At 40.4% G+C, this 22,602-nt stretch overlaps 1 protein-coding gene across 8 annotated transcripts in view; it reads left to right on the top strand.

Annotated features, from left to right (window-relative positions):
• SPECC1 (sperm antigen with calponin homology and coiled-coil domains 1) overlaps positions 1-22,602 on the top strand; it is a 92,562-nt gene that overhangs the window by 17,795 nt on the left and 52,165 nt on the right. For 5 of the 8 annotated variants that reach the window (XM_068415673.1, XM_068415674.1, XM_068415675.1 and 2 more), the window contains exons 2-3: positions 3,496-3,672; positions 6,314-6,449. In XM_068415673.1, coding sequence (XP_068271774.1) covers positions 3,526-3,672; positions 6,314-6,449 — 283 coding nt within the window. In that variant the 5' untranslated portion in view covers positions 3,496-3,525. Of the gene's footprint in view, positions 1-2,206; positions 2,230-3,495; positions 3,673-6,313; positions 6,450-15,411; positions 15,713-22,602 lie in introns of those variants that run through there. The other 3 variants (XM_068415677.1, XM_068415678.1, XM_068415676.1) reach the window with 2 other exon arrangements.

The following is a 22,602-nucleotide window of genomic DNA, read 5'->3' on the forward strand; positions in this document are numbered from 1 at the left end:
AGCCTTAAGATCCAAGAGACCTAGCGTTGTTTCTGCTGATGCTGACTGCCTGTGAGAGTTAGGATAAATTCTTAATCCAGTTTTTCTAGCCATAAAATGGGAATAATTCTAGGCTGGTTCTAAGGACTTTTATTAATAAATGCATGTGGACTGACTAATAAAGAAATGTCTAGGTTCTCAATCTTTAATAAAACAGTAAAATTTAAAGTAAAATGGACTATCCACTGTAAAACTTCTGCCAACTGCCAAAATAGTCCACATCAAAGTTTTCCAAATACCCTTTAAAAATACTGGTGAGAAAGGATCAACTATATAGCATGGCCTGAATTTTTAAAGACTCTGATGCCTGCAGGGAATTCTGAGGATTACTGAGAGAAAAAGCTCAGTCAGGACCAGCTTTACATTTTTGTAAACCCCTCAATTATCTCATTTGCAGCACTTGTTTTGGATGGGGGGGTGTATTCAGGCACCAGCACTTTTGAGTGTAAAAGATTTTAAAAACAAAAAACCCTGGAGTTTGGAAGTGACTGGCAATAGAACTGATTTTATTACTCTCAAGCAATGTATCGTTGGCATGAACCCCCATTTATTTCAGCATGGAGCTGCTGCTTATCTTCAGTTTCTACATGTTTTCAGAGTACAGCTCCAAGCAGAGCGTGCTACAGGGATTTAATTATGGCTCGCTAGTGACCTGCTCTGGCTGATGCCAAAGAAAGACAGACTTTGAATCTGGAGATGGTGGCATTCTGTTTATAAGGAACGTTCTCTATGAAATGTGAAGATAGAAATGAAAAATAAAATTCATAGAGCTCAAAGTGTTGCTTGAACTTCTGGGTTGCCCATTGTCCCAACTGCGCACAGATTAAGCTTTTTTTTGTTGCTTATTTTCCTGTGATGCAATAAGTTGAATCTGGAGGAGAGGAAAAGCTGATGTTGACTCCAAGAATGAGTTTCCTGCTCTCATCATCTCATTTTTTTTGGAAGTAGTTTTATTTAGCACTTCTGAAGCAGTACTTCTAATAACTCAAATGTGTGTCACCTACCTAGGAATGAAAGCAGCTTAGGATGTGTGCAGCCTGGCTTTATTCTTTGAAATATATATAAGGCTTGTGGAAAGTATTGGGATCGCACTTCAGAGACTGAAACCTTTATCTATAGCGCAGATTCAGGTTAGCCGAATATGTGAGAAGCCTTACCACTGTCTTTTACAAGTGCTGATTCCTGAAATCAACATGGAAAACTAATAAACACTAATAAATCCAAATATACTCTTCTCAAGTTTAGTTTCATCTGCTTGGCATAGTAAAATATTATTAAATCCACACGGCACATAATTCAGCTATCATCACATGACAAGCCAGTTTGCCTCAAGCTACTGGCTGGATTTCTTGAGTTGTGGTTTGTTGGTTTTCTTTTTTTTAATTCCTCATCCTTTTACTTCTAACATAATGGTCTAATGAGTGTATCGCTCCACTGCAACTTTAAAATGCCATGGATGACTCAAAATTAAATTCTTTAGGATATCAAGGAAGCATCTGCACAGCTTAAGGCAGGAAAGTATGAGATACGGTTATGAAGAAATCTGGAGGGTATAAAAAAGCAAAACGCATGTGTGACCGCTGGATCTGCAAAACCCAAAATCTGCATAATTTGGAGATCTAATCAGGAAGATATTTTGTAGTTGCTTGTTCACCCATATAAATACAGTGAATGATATACCCATTAAAAATAGTTTGTTAAATAATGTAAAGCACCAAAGCTCACTAAGGTAGATAATGAACTGTGGGAATGCTGAACATTATCTATTGTAATATAGCTTACATATCTGTCAGTGCTTTAAAAAAGGAGCCAAGTGATTGGCATAATCATCAACAAAAACTACTCTTTCTCCTCTAATGAGATCAGTTGATGGTTCCGCACTGTATGTGTTCAGAATTTTAATGGACCAATGACTATACTTGGTAATAATAACTCCTAACTTTTTTATTTCTCTATTTAGGAGCTGACAGGTTAGAGCTGTGGAGAAAGTACAGCCCTCCCTGCGAGAGGCACCAAGGATAAATAGAGGAAATGTCACTTGCTGGCTTTGTTCTCCGTAAGACAGCAGCGGAGCACTTGACATTCCCTTCTGCCTCTGTGCAGCAAAACACTCCTTAAATAGACCGTGGTGGTACCTGGCAGGTGCTGTCAGTGTTGAACACAACTTGGCCCCAAAGAGATTTGTTTCCCGTGAGTTCAGTGAATGTTCTTATTTGTGAATGTGAAATAAAGTCTAAAGCAAATTACGAGATATAAAATGTGACCTGTGCCCTTCTACTGCCTCAGCCAGGAATAAATTGTTTCGGCATCTCTGTCGGAGGGTCGCTCTCCAAGTTCACACTGGCCAAGGTGGGCTCCTGTGAGATAAACAGCACATGCTTACTGCGAGCGCTGAGACACTGATCTCTTTGTACATCTTCTGGTTACCTGTCCAACAGACAAGAAGCAAGTTAGCCTCTGCCTACACAAGACTGATACGCAGCTACATCCTGTGTCTGTTTTAGAAAATGAAGCTGCAGAAGAGAAATGTTGCTCATACTGAAGCGGGGGAGGAGAGGAGATACCAGGCAATCTCCCCTCGCTCCCACTCCCAGCTTGGACTGGTGGGGTTTTTATTTTTTTTGGATTGAGCAATGGCTGATGAAAATTTATGGCTTTAGATCTACATGAGATGAGCTAGCTATTTTATTGGCAGCAGCCTACCTACTGAGAGAAACAGACTAGTTGTTCTTGCTGGCAGATTAAATTTATTCAGCTATATCAAAAAAAATGAATTCACATCTATTTGCTAATTCCTGGCAGGATTTCTCTCTTGCATAAGCTTATCTCTGAGGAATAGTGGATCTGGATTTTTGTTTGCAAGGAAGTTGATACTTTTTACCATGTTTTGTAAATTTTGGTGTTGTGAAACATCTTTTTATCACTGTGGCAACATCAACTGCCGCTTCTCTAGAAGACACTGATAAGTTAAAGATATCATATTTTCTGTACAACTGAGGAAACTTGCTTCTCGTGTGACTTTTTAAAAGCTAGTATTACTTCAGTTGAAGATGCTCGATCTAACAGTAAGAGAATTATTCTTTTTATCCCAAGGTTGTCTTCAATTGCTGTGGACTTCAGGGTTCTCAGTTACTCTTTCATTGTGCTTCAGCATTTGCAGGTGTTGTGCTGTAGCTGATAGAGGTCTCTGACTTTACAGTCCCGACAAAAGTCAGTGTTCCTTCTGTGGTGTTTCATGTTACCAGTCAGTATGAAAAATATAAGTGGCTGCAGCCTGCTCTGAGGGATTCTCTAGGCTGAGTTTTGATGTGTGTAAGAGAGGGAATAAAGTTTAGCATGGCCTTTTCAGCCCTTTAAACTGATGCCAGATATCTCTCTTGCTCTCTTTCAGATTATATAAAGACAGTTTATGGTTTTGTTTGTATACATATATATTCTTAAATATTTTTTTTTTAGGGTCTGTAGACCAAGTTATTTGGGAAGAAAATGAAGAGTACTGCCAGGCCTTGGAGTGCAATGGCAAAGCAAGGGAGTCATGGGGTTGACAGAGGAAAATCGCTTTCCACCACCTCAACAGGAATGAAGGCATCCAAGTCCTCGACTTCACTTGCCTTTGAATCTCGACTCAGCAAGGTACTAACCAGTAGGGACTGTGCAAGCATTATAGCCTTGTTCCAGGTTAAAGCTTTGGTTTAGTCCTGGAACATCATTACACCCTGAGACTTGGAGTGGGCTCGACCACCCTGTTAAGCATAGGGAGATTATAATCATGTTGTATATTAAACTAATGCACATTTTTGAAAATATTTTGCATGTGATGGGGCAGACAGTGTATCTGTACAAGGTATGAGTGGGTTCTCTTACACTGTGTGTGAGGGAATTGCCTTAACTTTGAAGATGGAGAAAAATAAATGGCAAATTCTTAGTTCAACTGATTGTTACACACATAAAGAAATTGAGATTTATTAATGGATTTCCAGAATTCCTAAAAATCTGTGCCTCCCTTCAAGGTAAATTATATTAACAGAAGATATTACTTGCAGTGGAACAAACGAATATTATGAATCCTATATTTCTATACAGATATATTTCAAAAATAGCAGAAACTTCTGTCAAAGTAGTGCTTTTAAGAAAATGGAGTAGTACACCTGAAACGCTGCTGCATCTGTACCCCTGCAGCCAGCAAACAAAAATAACCTTGTCCTCCAAATACAGACCAAGATACCAGTGATGAAAATAGACCATGGGCTTCTGGTTATAACTGTTTCCAATCATAAAGTTTAGTAAACAATAGATAATATAGTACAGTATTTTAATCAAGAGGAGATCTAAGCTTCATTAATTGTCAGTTTCTCAAGTGAAGGATTAATTTACTTAACTTGTGTTGTAGACTCCTAGATGCTCTGAGCATCTTATCAAGAGGATATTTCAGTCTAGTGTTCCAGGCAGGTTGTGTTCATCATTGGAGTATGTGCTGTATGGCTGAGGCAAGCATCTCTGAAGGAATGCTACTGAAAAGCCTAATTAGGAAATCTGATAAGATTAATTTGTGTACGGTGTTAAATGTAGAGGGTTTTCTTCCTAATTACAGCTAATGTCTTCAAATTTTTGATCATCTGCAAACGCAAGATCATCAAAGTGGTTTCCTTGAATAAAAGGGGTAGAAAAAGGCACCGCAGTTGCTGCTGTAGAAGAGGGCACATTGAAGAAATTACTTTAGAGAGCCTGCAGAAGCATGTAAAGGTCAGAAAGTCAGATTGTTCTGTTCTGCTCCTAAGAGTGGCTGACAAAACCTCTGCCAGAAGGCAAAACGTTAGCTGTTTGGTATCCTGGAGCAGAGCAATGCTTCAGCTATTGAAACTTACGTGCTCACAGGGTCCAGGAAACCAAAGACTCTGAGTCAGAGGAAGAGACGAAAGAGGGAAAGAACTGGAGCTGAGAGACTTCATTCTGCTTAAAGATTTTACATTCAGTAACCGCTAAACAGGGAGAGTGCTTGTTCTGTGCTCTCTTTTCTTTTAACCCAAGCAGTGGTTTTTGGCCTGTGGTTCATGGACCCCCTGGGTGTCACTGGACAACTTCAAAGGCAGTGGGTTTTGATTTGTGAAAACAGTTTAGGTATCCACAAACTGAAAAGGATAGAAAAAATAATGCTCTAGGGAGACTCTCCAGAGCTTTGGAGTTCTAAAAATGCTTAAAGCATTTTTCTTTAAATTAATTAGAGGCTGTTATTAGAGGTACGCAGGCTGTTACAAAGGCACGCAAATGGGAAAGCAGCTGACCAAAGTTCTGAGATAAATTGCTACTTCTGCTCGTTGAAGCAACATAATTTCAACGTTTCTTCTTGAATCTTAAGTTCATTGTACTTGTATTGCACGGATTTCTTGAGTACACATTTAGAGTAGACTTGCTTTACTAGAAATCCCCCACCCAAAAAAAGACCACACAACAGTGATGGTCCCTTATTTTCTCATGTCCAATAAGGCTTACTAAATAAATTATAGTGATAGCTGCTAATTTGTTTAAAAAATCACATTATTGTGGCAGCCTGAGCTTCTCAGCTAAATGATTTTCAGATTTTGGCTTGGTCTCCAGCACGTTCTTTGTTCATGTCAGGTAACCTTGTTTAGAAAGCCACAAAGTTTGGTGTCTGCTGTTTGACAAACACAGGAAGGACCTGGCAATTGCCTGCTATTGGAATAGCTCAGAGATCTCTTCAGAGGATCTAAGGTCACCATTGGGACAAAACTGTGTGATCCTGAGTGGAGCCAAGAACCGGTGGATCCTTTTAGGATCTTTTTTTGACAGATAGATTAAGGGCCAGTTATTCACTGCTTTGACCTACTCAGTGTGTCAGGCTCTGCAACTGGCACTTACCTGCACAGGCCCAAATGCCTGACTAAATGTAAACCAGTGAGGAAATATGACGAATGCTGTTCAGAGCAAGATCTGAGAAGCTGGGGTAGCCAGTAGTCTACTCCTGCAAACTGTTTTCTCCCTGCCTTTCAATTATTTGCTTATGTGAATGGTCTTTCCCATTTTCATTCTTTGCTGTTGAAACAGTATTATCCTTTAACCTACTTCATGAAAATCTAGAATGAAAAAAAATTAAAAGTTAATAAAAAATTATTTAGTCAGTTAGCAAAGCAATATTCCCATTGGGTTACTTTACAGAAATGTTCCTTTTCTCCCAGGAACCTTGCATTTTGGACTACTTGATGGGAATATTCAAGGTCTTAATCTTCTGGTTGCTCACAAACTCTCTACATTGCAGCTGAAGAGGGCGAGCAGCGATGACGCACTGACCAAACCAGGGGTGCCAGCAGCTTCTGGAGTCTCTAGACTGAAGAAGACCATCACAACAGGAGCGATTTCTGAGCTTGCTGAGAGTCGACTGAAGCCCAGCACAGGTAGATACAGGGATTCTAGAAGACGGTCTACTTTATATGAACTGTGCTGTGAGTGTTGCTTGGTTTACCAAGATCTAGCCGAGTTTTCCTTGTCCCCCTCCCTTGTAGCACAGCTATAACTTAACCTGCTGTAGTATTGAGCATGTAGAACGAGACACACTGTGCCTTGCAGACTGGCCTTTCGCTGCATCCTACACCCCAGCAGTCAGTAATCTGAAGCTAAAGGCAGAAGCTGCTGGGGGTTTCCCGGAGGGACCCGCGGCCCACTGTCTGGCAGAGCAACACATCGATGTAAAAGCTTTCTTTTTTACATTTTTGCCATATATCAATAGCATTCTCCTCCCACTGCTGAATGAGCAGAGCGGTTACCCTGCTGTTCCTGGGACACAGCAGAGATGTGAGAACAAAGAGCCAGCCCCAGCATCCTCATGTAGAGCTCGTGCTCCTAAGCTACGGTGTGGCATGCTCTCTCCCTCAGCATTACCCCATCAGCTTGTTCCCATTGGTTTCAAATCTAAGCCTGTTCTAAAGGCAGTGACACCATCTGCATACCAAGGGCTGATGTGCAAACGGTCTGCTTTCCCCCAGGAGCTCAGCAAACGCTTGCTTTTGTCTGCTCCCTGGTGGCATTTCTGAGGGAATGTGAGATCTTATTAAATTTGACCATGACCTCCCTATTTGTCACAGCTGCTGCAGGGTTTGGCTGTGTAACAGAACAATGTTACTAACCAGAAAGGGATTTCTAGGGGGAAAAAAAAAAAAAAATCTGTATATACTTCCTCCCCAACCCTTGAACGAAAATGATACATCTTGTAACAGAATAAATGCTTCACAGTAACCCAAAGACAGATCCTGTTCTGCAGTTGTGTAATCGGTGTGTAAAGCCTCAAATTTAGTAGTGACTGGTCGTATCTAAAGGCATTTGAGATTCACGAGCCAATAAAGAGGCATAATGCTGGCAAAAGATGCTTGGGAGGAGTAACGCGGGGACAAGAAAACCTGTACAGATGATGCAGCATAGGATCCTGGGAGTGCAGCCAGGGAAACAGCACTGCAGGGAGTCCAGAACGGAATACATATGTCAGGTACAAAAATATAGCACTGGAATAGAGAGCCCCCTTCTGCATGCGTGTATAATAACTGGGATTGGAGGAGGGATAAGATTTATGATGATGACTACTTTAAATACAAAGGGTGAAATGGTTTATGGAGGTCAAGTTACATCTGGGTATTGTTTTGCCAATTTAAATGACATCATCAGATCTGACCTCATATATTGCTTTGTATCAGCATTTGTAGAAGTATGAATGGGAATATTAGCGCTAAGCAGAAAGAGTGCAAGTGTAGAGCTATGTATATTGTGTAAATAAACACTAAGAATATATGTGCTACCCCTCTAAATTCCTTTTTACCTAGAGAGAACTGTTCCAGGTCTTATAGGGGCTGTCTACAGGTATGTATACGCAAAGACCTCTATCTTACATATATTAATTTTCACAGTGGTTCCATAGTTCAAAAGGATGCTTGGAAATCTAGCTATGTTCTGAGAATATGTGTTGCTATCATGGCCACTGAAAGGTGCTAGATATTAGTGAGCAAAGTTACAAAGCTGAATGCTACTTTTGGATTGTCACAATATGAAAAAATACCAATAGGCATATTACAATACAGTGTATAGTTGCTAAGAGGAAAATTAAAAATCAGATATGACAGAGAGCACAACATGTTCCTGGGAACATTAAGTAGAAAAGGAGACATTGTTTCAGCTGCTATATTTTATGGAAATGGCATCCCAATAGTCTCTGATTGTGATCAAGACTACACTACAATGGTAACTGAGTGTGGAGCTAATCCAAGTAAGAACATCCCTGTAGCTGGGAAATGCAGATGTCTGTGTAAGTAAGTAGTCAACTGTGTAGAACTTGAAATTTTATTCTGAAACCACTTTCTTTGGCTTCTTTACCTTCATCATCAGTTCTGCATTTTCCTTTCATGTCTTAACTGCAGACATCATGTTCCCCCCTGCCTTGTGATTTTTAGATGGAGCTTTCTTTGTTATTCAAGTGAGCTATTTGATTATTTTACTGAAATTGTATTATATTAGTTCCAGCTACACTCTGGTGGCACTCAGTTGGTATTATGGTATTGTGGAAGAGAAATTAAAAGAAACAAGGTATGGAAATAAAAAAAAAAAACACACCTTAGGTTTCTTTCTTCTTTGGGTGTGACTGCCCAACATTTGTGTGTTGACCTTGAACAATAGCACGTGTTCCAAATGCTGCAGATAATAAATAATTGACATCAAGATTGCTTGTTTAAATGGGCTTGTTTGTACACTGACCTTGGTGGAGTTCAAGTTATTAATTCTAGCCTTTTGCTGACATAACTACCCCTGTCTGCCTTGTTGGAAGCTAGTGCAGTAAATCATAAGTGACTTAAAGGGAGATGAGGCCAATCTGATGTCTCCATTCTTGGCAAGTGGATTTGGGCAAATGGAACTGGAGCTGGATTCTGGCTGGAAGTTCTGTGCAGTGATGTTTGGTTTTTTAACTGCTTGGCAGTTTTGAAATCCCAAGTAATGGGAAATGACACGCTGGGAGAAATAAATGTATTGGATTCAGCTTCCTTATCCACAGAGTTATGTCTTTCCATGTTCTGTCCTGAAGTAGCAATTTGGTTTTATGTTAAAACCAAACTTGCAGAGCTTTTGCATTGCTTTTTATGTTTCAGTAGATGAAAAAGAGCTGGAAAAATTGCAGAACAGGAGGAAGAGGTCACTAATCTTGAAATATATTTATTTTAATATATGCACTTGTAAAGCCATCCAATCTATGAAGACATATAGTAAATAAATTATTTGAAAATGCTCAGAGAAATTTATATCTTCATGAGAAACTAAGACTCGCTTCACCTCAAGGTTCAGGATTATAGGAAATCGGTGATTTTTCAGATTCTGATCCTTTGAGGTGTGCAAGCCAAATAACCTTAAATACTGCTGTTTCGCAGAGAATTTCAAAGGTTCTTATGTGATTATATACTTCTCAGGAAGAGCATCACCGAACCTATTATTTATAGAGATCCTGGGTATTTTAATATCTCTGGAGGCCAGGAGAAGCCAAGATGCCAGCAGGAATGTGAGTGGCCTACTGTGTCATCCCGTGCTCCATCAGAAATGGCCACTTATTTTTATGCATTAAATGGGGAAAATCACTAATTGGCACACATTTTCAGCCAAAGCAACAAGAAAAGTGTGTTGCTTTCTGTGCATACCTGCTGAGTTGATTAAGATCGATGGTTGGAGATAGTGGCAAAACAGAAATACAGGAGAGGCAAACTCAAAGATACTAAGAGGATCAGTTGTCTCCTAGGCATCTAGTGTCGAGACTCTGAACTGCAGGTTACCTGAACAAAAGCCACTAATCCCAGAGTGGAACACTGCCAGCATTCGAAATGAAGCTGTACAAAGCATGCTGTTGTAAGAAGCCCAGTAAATTAAAGAGTATAATAAAAATACCAAGAAATTTGGCATAATCAGTGAAGGCTATAGAAGGACCTGAAGATTACATTCTGTTGTGGAACAGGTTGGCTTGAAAAATGTTCAGTTCCAATAAGGAGGGCCTCTGTTTGGATGAGTTTTTCTGTGAATTGTCACTCACATTCCTGCCCAATTGTCAGAGGTAATGTCCCAGTGACGAAGTGTTATACTTGTATATCTTCAGTTCCTTCCTAGTTCTAGTAGAGCACATGCCGTTAGTCCATTTGTCCATCACTGTTTGTTTGCCATGTAGTTTACATAAAAAGAAAAATCTTGATTGCTCTCTAAAACATAGTTGCTTGTAGCTTTTTTTGTTGACAGTGATGATATTCAGAAAAGAGAGGCTTTAACTAAATGAAGCCAACTGGCCACTGCCAGTGTTGATGTTGGTGCTGGGAAAGTAGGAGTGTCACTTGTGAAACTTGAACAAGTTCAACTGTGGTTGATTTTAGAGGGGAGACTGGTGTATGATTTTATTGCATATATCACTCATTAGATATACTTCTTTCCCATCACAGTTGAAAATGTGGCAGACTACAGATTTCAGAGCTTCCTGAATGTTTATAGAATTGTCACTTCAAGATTCCTATTTGAGAGTAATACATAGAATCTATCGAATTTACTGTCTCTTCTTTTTGCTAACTTTGCTTGGCAGGTGTTGGTCACTCTCTGATGTAGAATAACCATTTAGGTTAATGTGAAGCTATCCAGACCAGAAGCCTTCTCTATATGGTCAGAAAATTGAAGTATTTTTCTTAATAAAAGCTTTCTTTAAAAAAATCCTTGGAAAAAATCTAACTGACAGTTTAATTCTTCATAAGATGCTAATGCACCCAAATTAGTACAGGAAAAAGGAAAGTGATTTCTTTTGAAGGACAGCTCTCTGACCTTGGGGCCCTTTTCTCTCCTATACATCAGTTTTTGACAGGCCCTGCTTTTTGTGATCTGTCACATCAAAGGACTACTATAGCTTTGTGGAAAGGTTGCTGCGCTTTGCATTCAGTCTCGTTACTGTCTCATATTTCTTGTGAAAGATAGAGACAAGTGTGAGAGACACTAATGAGGTTGGTACGTTCTGTTCCACAAGACTTCAGCAGAAACCAAATAACTGATCTCATCTGGGGTTTCCCAGGAACAATAAATATGCTTTAAAACTTCATCTGGAAAGCTAGTAGTGTTTTGCTACCCTTTCCAGGCACAAGACCCAGCTCTTGCATAATTATTCCTTCTTGTCAAGAAAAAGAGAATCTAGCTCCAGAACTGATATAAAAAGGAAAAGAAGACTCAAAAAAATTTTGTCAAGATGTCGTTCAAATAGACAAGGTGTACTGCAGGAATTTAACAGGCAAAACAATGTGGAAATGTATGTCTACATTTACATCTATAGCTCTACATGTAGCTGGTTATGCATATTGGCATCTGCACACACTTATAAATATCTGCGTGGTTGTTTGTAACATATAGGTGCAAATGTGAATCTGTACCTTAACCTCTCTGACATTACTTAGCAAAATACTTCCTCTATCTGTGATTTCCCCAGGTATCAAGTAATCTGACTAATTTTCAGCACCATTTTAGAAGATTTCACGCATTAACCTCTAAAGGGAAGGTTCAAGAATTGAGGTGGATCAAATTTGGCATTCCACGTTCAGTTTATGGCAGTTTATTTCTTCTTACAATGATTATTTTCCTTGTGATACCCTGCATACTCAAATGTATATGTTCACTTTTGATGCCTTTGCTCAAAAAGTTCCTGTATGATGTTTGTTGCCACGTTAAATTTTCACATTCTTCTAATCTTTGCTCTTTCTTTCTGTAACCCATGGACAGTTTTACATCTTGGAATGGGCACTGCTTCAGGATTCTTTATCCCCTTTGATAAATATGTTACTCTGGTAAGATGTTTTAATCAGAAAAGCCACTTATTCCAGAAGGAGCTCCGTAGTTCTTTAATGAAAAAATAGCAGTGGTCTTATCATTAAACTCCGATATCTGATTGGCTTGTGATCGCAGTCTCATGATTCCTTGATCTAGAGAGATCTATCGGAGGATGCGCTCGTTCTGAAAGTGGCGTGTGAAGGTTGACTGACGTAATTATTCTTTTGTTCTGTTGTTGGCTGTATTGTACGAACCTTCGTCCGTAACTGGGAATGGCGTGAGAGCAATGCATTTTAGTGACTGTCCGTGGGGATTTCTGATACCTGATCCTGTTTAGGATAACAGTTTCTTTGAGAGGCATTCACAGGCTGTCTGCAGTCATCTTGCATTATTAAACAAGAAAGAATTAACTTCTACTGACAACCCTGTCTGCAGTATGTACCTTTTTCGGTTTTGTTGCTGTCCTAATCTACTGCACAATTCACATTGACTGCACTGAATCTGTATTAACGCGTTCTCAGATTTTGCATGCAACTTCTTGTTAAAACAACCTGTGAAATAGAGACCCTTTTCTCTGTTGTGTATTCCCCTGGGAATGACTTTGGCACGTGTTTACCACCCTGGGACCTGAGCCAGTTAAGAGGATTCAGTGTGTGGTAAGGATACTGAAATGCTAAATCTTAAAGACTGTAATGACTTGATTCATTAAATTGTTGACAGTTAATTGGCTCAAGCCAACATGTATAGGGAAGATCCATTACAGCTGTAAGCAAACTGATGATCACAAAAGCCTTGCTAGGGATACCTAAGCAGAGAGAGGAGAGGACTTGGATGGTCCAGGAATAGTACAAATCTATGCTCTCTGTTTGTTTTCATTTCTTTTCAGGCTTCTTTAGTGACGTTCAACAAAGTCAACACAACCTTGTGTTGACTACCTGCCCTAGGTTAATTATCAGCGTTCCTTCAGATGGTTTGAAGATAAATGATCCTTAACACAAATTTTCTAGGCCTAAATATATCACAGCCAAAATACCTTGGCAGAGTGCCATAGTGTTTGCACTTAAAGAATGGGAGGGAGCGAAAGAAAGGAATGCGAAGCTGGCCTGGTCTAACAAGCATGCATATCAGGAGAGGGCTTGGCATTCCTTGTATAATTTTTTTTTCCACTGTTTTTTTCAGCAGATTTTGGCTTACATTAGATCTTAATATTGTAAAGTAAGAGGGAGGGATTGACAGCTACATCTCAGGTGGGTTCCTGGAAGGCTGCAGTTCTGTGCCATGAACTTAACTATGACCTCACGAATTATCCTCACAACAAAAATGTAGTTTTTAGCATGGTTAAAAATACATTTGCTCTTCTGGATTTCAATGTAGATGTTGTATTCCTAATCCTTTGGGGTCCACTACTGTGCATGATATACCCATCTCTGTAGATTTCTTTTCCCTGCTACACACGTACTCATAACATCTTTAGCATTAATGGAAGAAGTAGAGCATGATGGTGTGAACACTGGTATTGATAGTCAGTGTCTACCCGTAGGGCCCATTCAGTCTTGGACAGAAGGTCCAGCCTCTGGAGGTCCTGCTCAGCATCTGTAACTTCTTTAGACCTTAACCTTCTGAAGAGACAGTCAGCTATCTGGCCACTGCAAATTTGAGATCATTCTGTGGCATCTTCACACTTTTTTTGAGCATGGATTACAATTTGAGCAGAAGTTATGCTAATTCATTTGCTGTATTGTGAGAGTAGGATGCGAGGAAAGGTTATGCCTGGCAAGTAAGTCCTGTCATTTGGCTAGTGAGTACCTTACCTTTCACTGTGGACTTGGGCTAGAAGTCTTTTGCCTGACATAATTCTTCCTATCATGGTGTTAGAATATTCTGACTTAGGTTTCGTGCCACTGTCAAAAATAACAGATTGGTTCTTCCAGTCATGACTCTTCTACAATGCTCAGATTTCAGGTGTGTTTGCTCTGAATCAGTGATTACGTTTTATAATTATTCCAGGCTTGCACCCCATACTGTACTGGGACCCTGTTACACTATTCCCTGTCGTGTTACAGAAATAGAAAGCAGGTGTTGAAATAATAAATGCTCAGTGTCAGGATTTATCAACCCAAGAGATTATCTCGGCTAATGCAATCCCTCTGGTGAATCCAGTTGAAGAAAAGCAGAAGTCACTCTTTAGTCTGTAACAGAAGAAAATCTCTTTGTCTTGGAGATAAGTTTCAACAGCAGTTGGAGGACATTTGTATCTGTAGCTTTGAGAAGGGCAAGCTGAGTACCCATCCTAATAAGATACAAGACTTAAGGGACTGTGAGATGACTTTTAGAAAAAGATGCGCTATCAGTGATCCTTTTTTATAGAACTTATATGGCTTATTCATTAAACAAAGCGTGTTTATACTTGGCGTGTCATAAGATAGAAGTAGACAGGAGTTTCGTGTAATGTCATCCACATACAGACAGCTGTATGAAAACTTTTAGCTTCATCCATAAAGTGTCAGAGCAAGAACAATGAAAAATTTAAGATTGACAACTAACTCACCCTGTTATATTGAAATATTAGCAAAATTCTCTTTCTATGGTATTGAATGATCTCCAGATTTTTTTATTTGAAACAATGGATTCACAAATAGCTAGATTAATATCTGTATGTTTTATTTTCAATCTGTTTTGAGCCTAGGTCACATATTAGTTTCCTTTCTGAATTTGTTTTTAACCCTCTTGTTGAAGCCAAGTCTAAGATGATGATTCTGTTAATTATCCATGTAATGGGAACTGATCACTGGAGTCATTCAGTATTCTTGTTTTCCATGTGCATCATGGCTCCGTTGGTGAGGAGCATCCTGATTTCTTTCTCTGAAAGATTGGCTGTTGGCCAGTCTCTGCCTCATGCAGCTGCTCTTGCAGTGCAAGGCACAGTTTAAAATACTGATAGAGATTCGGTGTGTAGGTCATATTTGTGGTTGCAGCTTCTAGATGTAGTAGTGGCTGTCAGGTTTGGTTGGGGTTTTTTTTCAGTGCTTGTGAGGAACTAGCACGAGGGGAATTTTGGAAGTCACTGTAATAGTTTTTTAGGAATAATAAAACACAATGTCCTTACTTCAACAAAGAGAATTAGGTTTTAATAGTATTCAGTGTATCTTGTATGTTGCTTTTATACTATGGATGTGAACCTGCAGCGTACTGACTCTTCTCAGCACCGGTTGAGGCGAGGAAGAGCTGGGGATGCTCAAGCTTACCCAGGAACAGCCCCAGAGGATATCGGAACAAACCTGATAAACAGGACTTATGCTCGCAGTCCTGGTCAGGTTTTCAGAGGAGTTCAGCCCCTGCTCAGGCTCCCCAGCTCAGCTCTCGTCTGGCCGAGCCGGTGCGGGGCTCCGGCGGGGCTCGCTGCGGTCCGTGCCGTTCCCCGCGCCGCCGGCAGCGAGCGCTGCCCGCCCGGAGCCCAGCCCTGCGCGGCCGGCACTCCGCCTTCCTCTGCGAGCTCTTTCTCTGCCTCTCTCTCTCCCCCTCCTTTTATTCCAGCAGTCAGGCAGCTAATTAACTGCACAGGCCGGCCCTCGGTGCATAATATTGTAATGAGGTAGGAGGGAGCCCCAGCCGCTGCAGCACGAGCAGCAGGCTGTTCCTGCGGCCAGGAACTAGGAAGGAGCTGACTTTTTTTTTTTCCCCTCCCCTTTTTAAGTTGACTGAAGCGTAGACGTTACAAGCAGATAGAGGCAGGTCCGGCTCTGGCACCGAGCATGAGCGGGGCGCCGGGGTCCTAGAGGAGCTCGGGGAAGAGCCGGGGAGCGACCGAAGATGGGCAACCAGCCTGGGCGAGCGGAGGAGCACGAGCAAGGTCTGTACGGCCCCAGCGCCGGGGCTGCTGCCTGCGGCTTGCGGGGCTGGTACTGCGGGGGCTGGGGGTTTGTGCTCAGGGGGTTTAACCGCGGGGTCCCACTGAACAGAAACAGAGGGTGTTGTCATAGCTGATGCTGATGGCTTCGAGCCTGCTAGAGAAATTCCTGCTGTTTGCCTTGAGCCTTGTAAATGCTGTTTGTTACTGCTCCGTACCTGAGATCACAGCACGGTCCTTAGGGAAGCTTTTCTGAAAGAAATCCTTTGATGGTTGGAACAGAATGCCTGCAAGGGAGGGACCTTGTTGCCTGACAGATATTATTTTATATAGTCTGCATGATGCAGCTAAAAAGTTACAAAGCTTATCTAGTGATGTACGTACAACTTGTCAGGTTCTGCAGCTTGGCTGTGTTAGCCTTCACCATTGTTCGTGGCCTGAGGCCTGAAATTTTCCAGGCCTTTTAGAATTTAAAATGAAGCCTTTGTGGAAGGTCTTCCCACCATTGTCCTTTCAGAAGTGTAGTGCTTTGCATGTTAATCAGCAGCAGATTTTATAGAAAGCCGAGAGCTAGTATCAGGTATATCTAATTCCCCGTGTGCCAGATGTCTATACTGTACACTAGGAAGGCTAGTAATTTGTTCCTGATGCCATAGTACTGTTTTGGTTGCCTTTTGATTTATTGTGCTTGTTTCTCAAATGCTGAATGAGGAAAAAAAAACCAGCAGGCCCACTGATTGCTGCTCTTTCTTTCCTCATTTCTGTCTGAGCTTAGAACCCTCTAAAAACTGGAATCGGTTGTATTTCCTGGCACTGTTTCTTGCTGTTGCCATGGGAATTTCATTCACAAAATTCCATTAAAGTTGTTAATTGCTTGATCAGGGTTTCTTTATAACTTCGGATGAGATATGTAGGTATTGTTTTAAAAGCAAATACGTATGTATCTGATCTCTAGTATTGTGAAGAAAAGAAGAGGCAGACAACGCTGCATTGCTACCCCAGGATCTCTCACAATAGATCTGCCAGTGAGTGCTGGAACAGCAGTTAGGTGTAGTGGAGAACTCTCTAGCAGTATGTTAATCAGCAGGCTAATGAAGAACACAAAAGCTGCCAGTATCCAGTCACCAGAAGAAATGCTGCCCTAAGGGAAAGTTGAACTTTAGGCTGGAAAGTATTGCTGCCTACATCCCCGGCCCCTGAAGTGTGTATTTCACTGGCCACGGCCAGCTGTGGAAGTTTTGCTGGAACTAAACACGTTTCTGTCACTTGAGGAGGGATAGTACTGAGGATAAACTGAGGGAGAGATGGGTAAAGGCATGGGGAGACACACTGCGAACTTCTGATCAGATTGAGAATACTGACTCTGATTTTGCAGGGCCAGTGATGGGATTTGAACAGCTTATTGCTGTTAACACAGATGATAAATGAGCATGCAGACCCCCTGTGGGGTTTGAAAATCTCTTTCATCCTTTGTTTTCTCTTGTCCTGTGATTTATTTTATTTTTTTTGTTGAAGAGGAAAGGGTTATGCTTCTGTTGCACCTAAACAGTTTTAAAACTCTTCTCAGTTTTTAAGTGTAGTCTGTGCTAAGTCTTGTTTTAATGTCCTCACTGTTCATAAGGTATGAATATGACTGAAAAACACAGAGCATTTTGTATTGAACTAAATGCTCAAAACTCCGTTTAATTATGAAAAAAGTTTCAGGAACATTCCTGCTGACAAATTCTGACGACATATTCCTTGTTGTGTGTGAGAGCTCTGGCTTTGGAAGTCAGAGGATAGTGTGAAGACATCTGAAGCAGAGTTTGTGTTTATTTTTGACAACTAATAAGCAAAAACTTGTTTTTCACATTAGAATGTGATACATGGAAGTATCTGGTATCTGTGTTGGGCTTTGTTTCTGCTTGGATGAACTTAATTCGACTCTCGTTCAGGAATACCTATATCTTGAATAACTGTGGTACTACATCTTGAATAACTGTGGTACTCTAGTTTGGTCCTTTTGGAATAACCAGAATAAAACCCAGGAATAGGCCTCTTTATTGATCTGGCTCCTGAGCCAGCTTTAACTACAGGCAATCAAATCTTGTCCTGTTTCCCTGAGTATGATATTCAGGGTCATCCTGTTTATGTTTCTTTTCAGGAAACTTTATGGACACTGTATGGTGCATCTGTAAGTCTTTCACCCCAAACTTATCATCTTGGGGTACTGGGGACAGATTTTTAAAATACTTGTTCCTACTATTGATGTCACTGGACACTAAGTCTTTAAAAATCTGATCCTACATGCCTCTGTTATGATATAGGTTATAACCTGAAGTACTTATTTTCATATACTTCTGAGAGTATGATGTACTTTAACAGGTTTTCCTGCTAAAAATAAATAGGAATAACAGGCCATGGAGACGCATAGCTTTTCGCTAACAAGGCTCCAGTTCTATGACAAAGATATATTTTAGTTTCAAAACTAAATAAAATAATACAGGTCCCAGAAGCAACACTTTCAGTCTGACAGTGCCTGTGTAAGCGATACTGACTCTACAGCTAACAATCAAGATTGGGGATATAAAGATACAACTGCGATAACCCCAAGTTCTGGGTGGGCTGGTCAGTGCTGTCAAGAAACAAGAAGGAAATTATTGCCCCCAAGCTGAGCAGTTTGAAATTAACATGTTAATACAGGGGAATCGGAAAGAAATGTAACTAGCTGAGGAAGGGACTGTGGAGAGGTGAACACAGAGGAAGGGAAGAGATCCTACACGGCGTCTTTCTTGCAAAGTAATCCACTACTGGTATCTAATGGGTATGTTTTGAACAGAAGATTTACAAGACTCTGTCACAGCCCAGTGTAATCTCTTTTTAAGTTAATCTGCGTGTTGCTAAGAGTGTAAGAGGGTCTAAAAAAGGATTTGAGGAGATTGCTTATAATAATGTTAGATTCTATAGGCTTTTCCTGACTACTGATTTAAAACTTATTTTAAACCACTTTTACAATCATTTGTAAGAGCTTTTGTTTTGTGGTGTGTGACCCAAGGTTGCATCACTCGTTTGCCAAAACTCTGCTACTTAAAGTGGTCCCTTTTCCTGCTATACCCGAGTGCTCTGAATATTCATATTTATAAAGCACGTGAAGGTTTTAGAATGAAAACACCTATAAAGTGGTACAGAAAAAGATGTAAAACAATAGTGAATATTGATGTGGTTCATCAGTAGAGTTAGTTTTCTGCTTTTGAAACTGAAATTTCACCTGTGAAATAGTTGGAACATTTCATGGGAGCTGTATGGAAGAATACAGTGTTGTCCAGAACAGTCTTTATTGAGAGAAAGCCTTTCAAACATTCCTTTGCCTTGGAGCAGAGAGGCAGCCTGTATTTCTGAACAGGAGTGCTAAGATTCTTTGACATTGGTTGACACGGTGATGGTGGGGTGTTGTTTATCCTCTAAACATCTGCAGGTGATGTGATGATTAATATCTTTGGGAAGAGGTGGAAAAAATGACTCAATACATACAAAAACTTTCCTAAAAGAAGCAGTTGAATGGGAAACGTTAACTTCTCTAGTTGGAACAAGGTGACGGGTGGGGTTATCCAAGGGTTAGACTTTTTTGGGGACTGTGCTTATTTGTAAAACATGCTTACATGGCTTGGATGAGTGTATCAAATGTCCGCGCATACACTAGGCCAGTATTGATCTGTTTTCTTAGGTCTGTTTTGTCCTGCCCTAGGGGTGGCTTCATTTTATGTTTGAGGAAGGGATTCTTCAGTGTAGGATATATAGTTTGTAAAACATACGGAGACTTTCAAGATTGTAGAAATATATTATTTTTTGTGATTTCTGTTTTTCTTTTTTTGGGGTGTCAGATAGATATTTTCTGGGTACTCTCTTCAGTCTCTCATCTGCTTCTCTTCCTTTCTCCTTTCTTCTAAACATTTGAGCCATTAATTTTAACTCTGTTATATGTCAGCACGCCATTTCTGCCAAGCAAGAGCTCAAGAGAACAGATGAGTTTAATGATGGTGTGGGGGGAAGGGAGGGAGGAGAGAGGGGCCAGCAAAGCAAATGAATCACATAACAGCTTTCATGGAAATACCGACAGCAAGTCATGTCCTCTTGGAGCTCGGGCAGAGAGCCGTAGACCTTTTGTTCCCAGTGGAGCCAGCAAACCACAATTTGCTCTCCAGTGGATAGTTTAATTCCTTAGTCACCTCTTCCTCCCACTAGTCATTCTTGCATGGGGGTTTTAACAAATGCTCTCATTCTTCAGAGTAGTAACACACTGCTGATTAAACTGGTACTGAAGAAGTTTATTTTCCCCTGGAGGGTAATTTTTACTTGACTTAAGCTTCTCTTCCAAGGCCAGTTAGGGCCGACTCTGTTGATTAGTCTTGTGATGTGACTTGACTTGGATGGACATTAGTAAATCATTTCAGAAATACCGACAAACAGATGTCAAATGGCGGTAGTCTTTTCTGCTCTGCAGGCCAGTGGAATGAGTACAGCCAAGAGACTATGTCACAGTTTGGACTGGCCTCTTAGAGGAATTTAGTCATGAGTATGACTAACTTGCTGTCTCTGAAATTATCTGTTTGAGGCAGAGTTAAGTGGTAATCTGAGGTCCCCTGATCCCAAGATAAGAGGCCGATGAATGCTAAATTAATGGAAGAGATCAATAAGTTCTCCTACGCTAAGGCAAGGGCCTTAACAGCAGTTTTCAGCATTGGCTGGGAGGATGTGCTGAGTGGGAGTACCTTCCCTGTGGGCAGGACCAAAGCTTTTACAAGAAGAACTTTTAGGGCATGGCAGGCAGCAGGATGTGGTTTATGCATTTTGTTTTGTGTTGAATTGTTTTGCTGATGAAAACTAAAGCCATTCTTGGATGAAGACAGGGAGCTTCTGCTGGGAATCTTACTGAATGAGCTGGTCAGCAGGAAGTTGTCCTATGGTTAGAGCTCTGCACTCTATGCTTTTGCCTCAGTGCTGGTGGTGGTTTAGGATCTATGAATAGTAGATCTAGTATGATAGTAAATGTAAAAGCTGATTTTCTTGATGATTGTTTTATTAATGTGCTACAATTGGCTTGTCAGTGGCAGAGTGATAAGGAAACAGCCAGTGGATGGTTGTGATTGAGTGTTGGTTCTGACACAATATTAAATTACTCAAATGAGAGAAAACGGAGAAAGGAGGGAATAATGCTGGCCTTGGAGAGAAAAAAGACAGCTTACTTCTTTTTGTTTGGGTTATATTTGGCTCCTCAAGATCTTAAAGCTATAAAGCTAGCCAAAGAAATTTGACCAAGTATTGCACCTTGGTCTTCCTACTGAAACCTGCCAGAGCCCTGGAGACATTCACGAGTTTGTTCAGAAGCAGTTGTGTATTTTGGAGTTTCTACTAGTATTTCAGCAAAGTAATTTCTGTTATTTTTTTCTCTTTTCAGTTTCTCCTCTATTTTACTAATTTGCTCTTCATAAAATCTCCTGATTTCCACAGGGAATGCAGCTTTCAGAACAACATGAAATTGTAAAACTGAAGCAAAGTACTTCTCTGGTTTCATTGGCGCTGTATTGCTCAGAGGACTTAATTTGATTTTTCTGTGATTCTCACAGACCACCACTAGCAGATTGACAAATCTTTGATACTTCCATTATTTTTTGATACTTTCCCATGCTGTATCTCCAAGCAATTTGAGCATGATTATTAAAGATTATATAAAACTGAGGATCTCTGATGATAGATGTGATATTAGGAAGAAATTCTTTACTGTGAGGATGGTGAGACACTGGCACAGGTTGCCCAGAGAGGTGGTAGATGCCACATCCCTGGAAACATTCAAGACCAGGTTGGATGGGGCTGTGAGCAACCTGGTCTAGTGGAAGGTGTCCCTGCCCTTGGCAGGGGGGTTGGAACTAGATGATCTTTAAGGTCCCTTCCAACCAAAACCATTCTATGATTCTGTAATACACTGCTAGATTTTTCCATGCAGCAACTTTTTTCTTCCAAAGTAGACATGTGTTCACAGATCTCTTTTGAAATGTTCCATCTATTATATTTCATGGAGCAGTAACTGTTTTCGATAAGCATCAGTAGATACGGATTGCATGTTCTGAGGCAGAGTACTCTATCCCTGTATGATCTGTGCTCATCGGTCACTTCTCTCAGGCTACAGAATTACAGCAGAAGTGCAGTTTTCTGCCCTTTTAAATCAGTCTGTGTAGCACACAACTAACAAGCTGTATATTTTTATCAACAGCAAAATTTAAATGTAAAGTTCTTACAGGTGAATTTGATTTTGATGACTGGAAAAATACACCCTTGGGAAAATGTAAGGCTTACGTGAGTTTGCAGGGTCCAGTTCTGAGCACACATAGGGGATGTATTGGCTGAAACAAGGACATATATCCTTCCATTTGTTACCAAGATGAAAGAACTATGTAGCTTTTGTATCTTTATTGGAATTTGTTCAATTGCTTAGGAAAAATAGTAGGGGCTAAGTAAATATGTCCAAGTCCTGTGAGCACAGTTATGTTCTTCTCGTATTCTTGTCTTGATGGATGCTTTGGTGTTAGCTATTAAAAATCATGAGAGAAAGTAGGACATTACTGAAGGAAATAAGAATTTTACCAGTAACTTCAGTGAAGTCATATTTATTAATGTATGGAAAGGGGCTCTAGGGACAGGGTGCAGTTAGTTGTCTGACGTATTGTACTTGTGTTGGCTGACTTTTCTTTTTTCCCCTACTGAATTGTAGTTTATCCTTAACCTTTCTCTTGCATTTCTTTGCTGTGGGCTGGTAACCAATATTCAGGATAATGTGATGAATGGTAATTAGTTGTTTTGATTGCTTTCAATGATCTGTTCCATTTCTAAACGTGGGTGATACCTGAAAATATAGAGGC

The sequence above is a fragment of the Nyctibius grandis genome, chromosome 18 (genome assembly GCF_013368605.1).
Source record: "Nyctibius grandis isolate bNycGra1 chromosome 18, bNycGra1.pri, whole genome shotgun sequence".
Classification (NCBI taxonomy): Eukaryota; Metazoa; Chordata; class Aves; order Nyctibiiformes; family Nyctibiidae; genus Nyctibius; species Nyctibius grandis.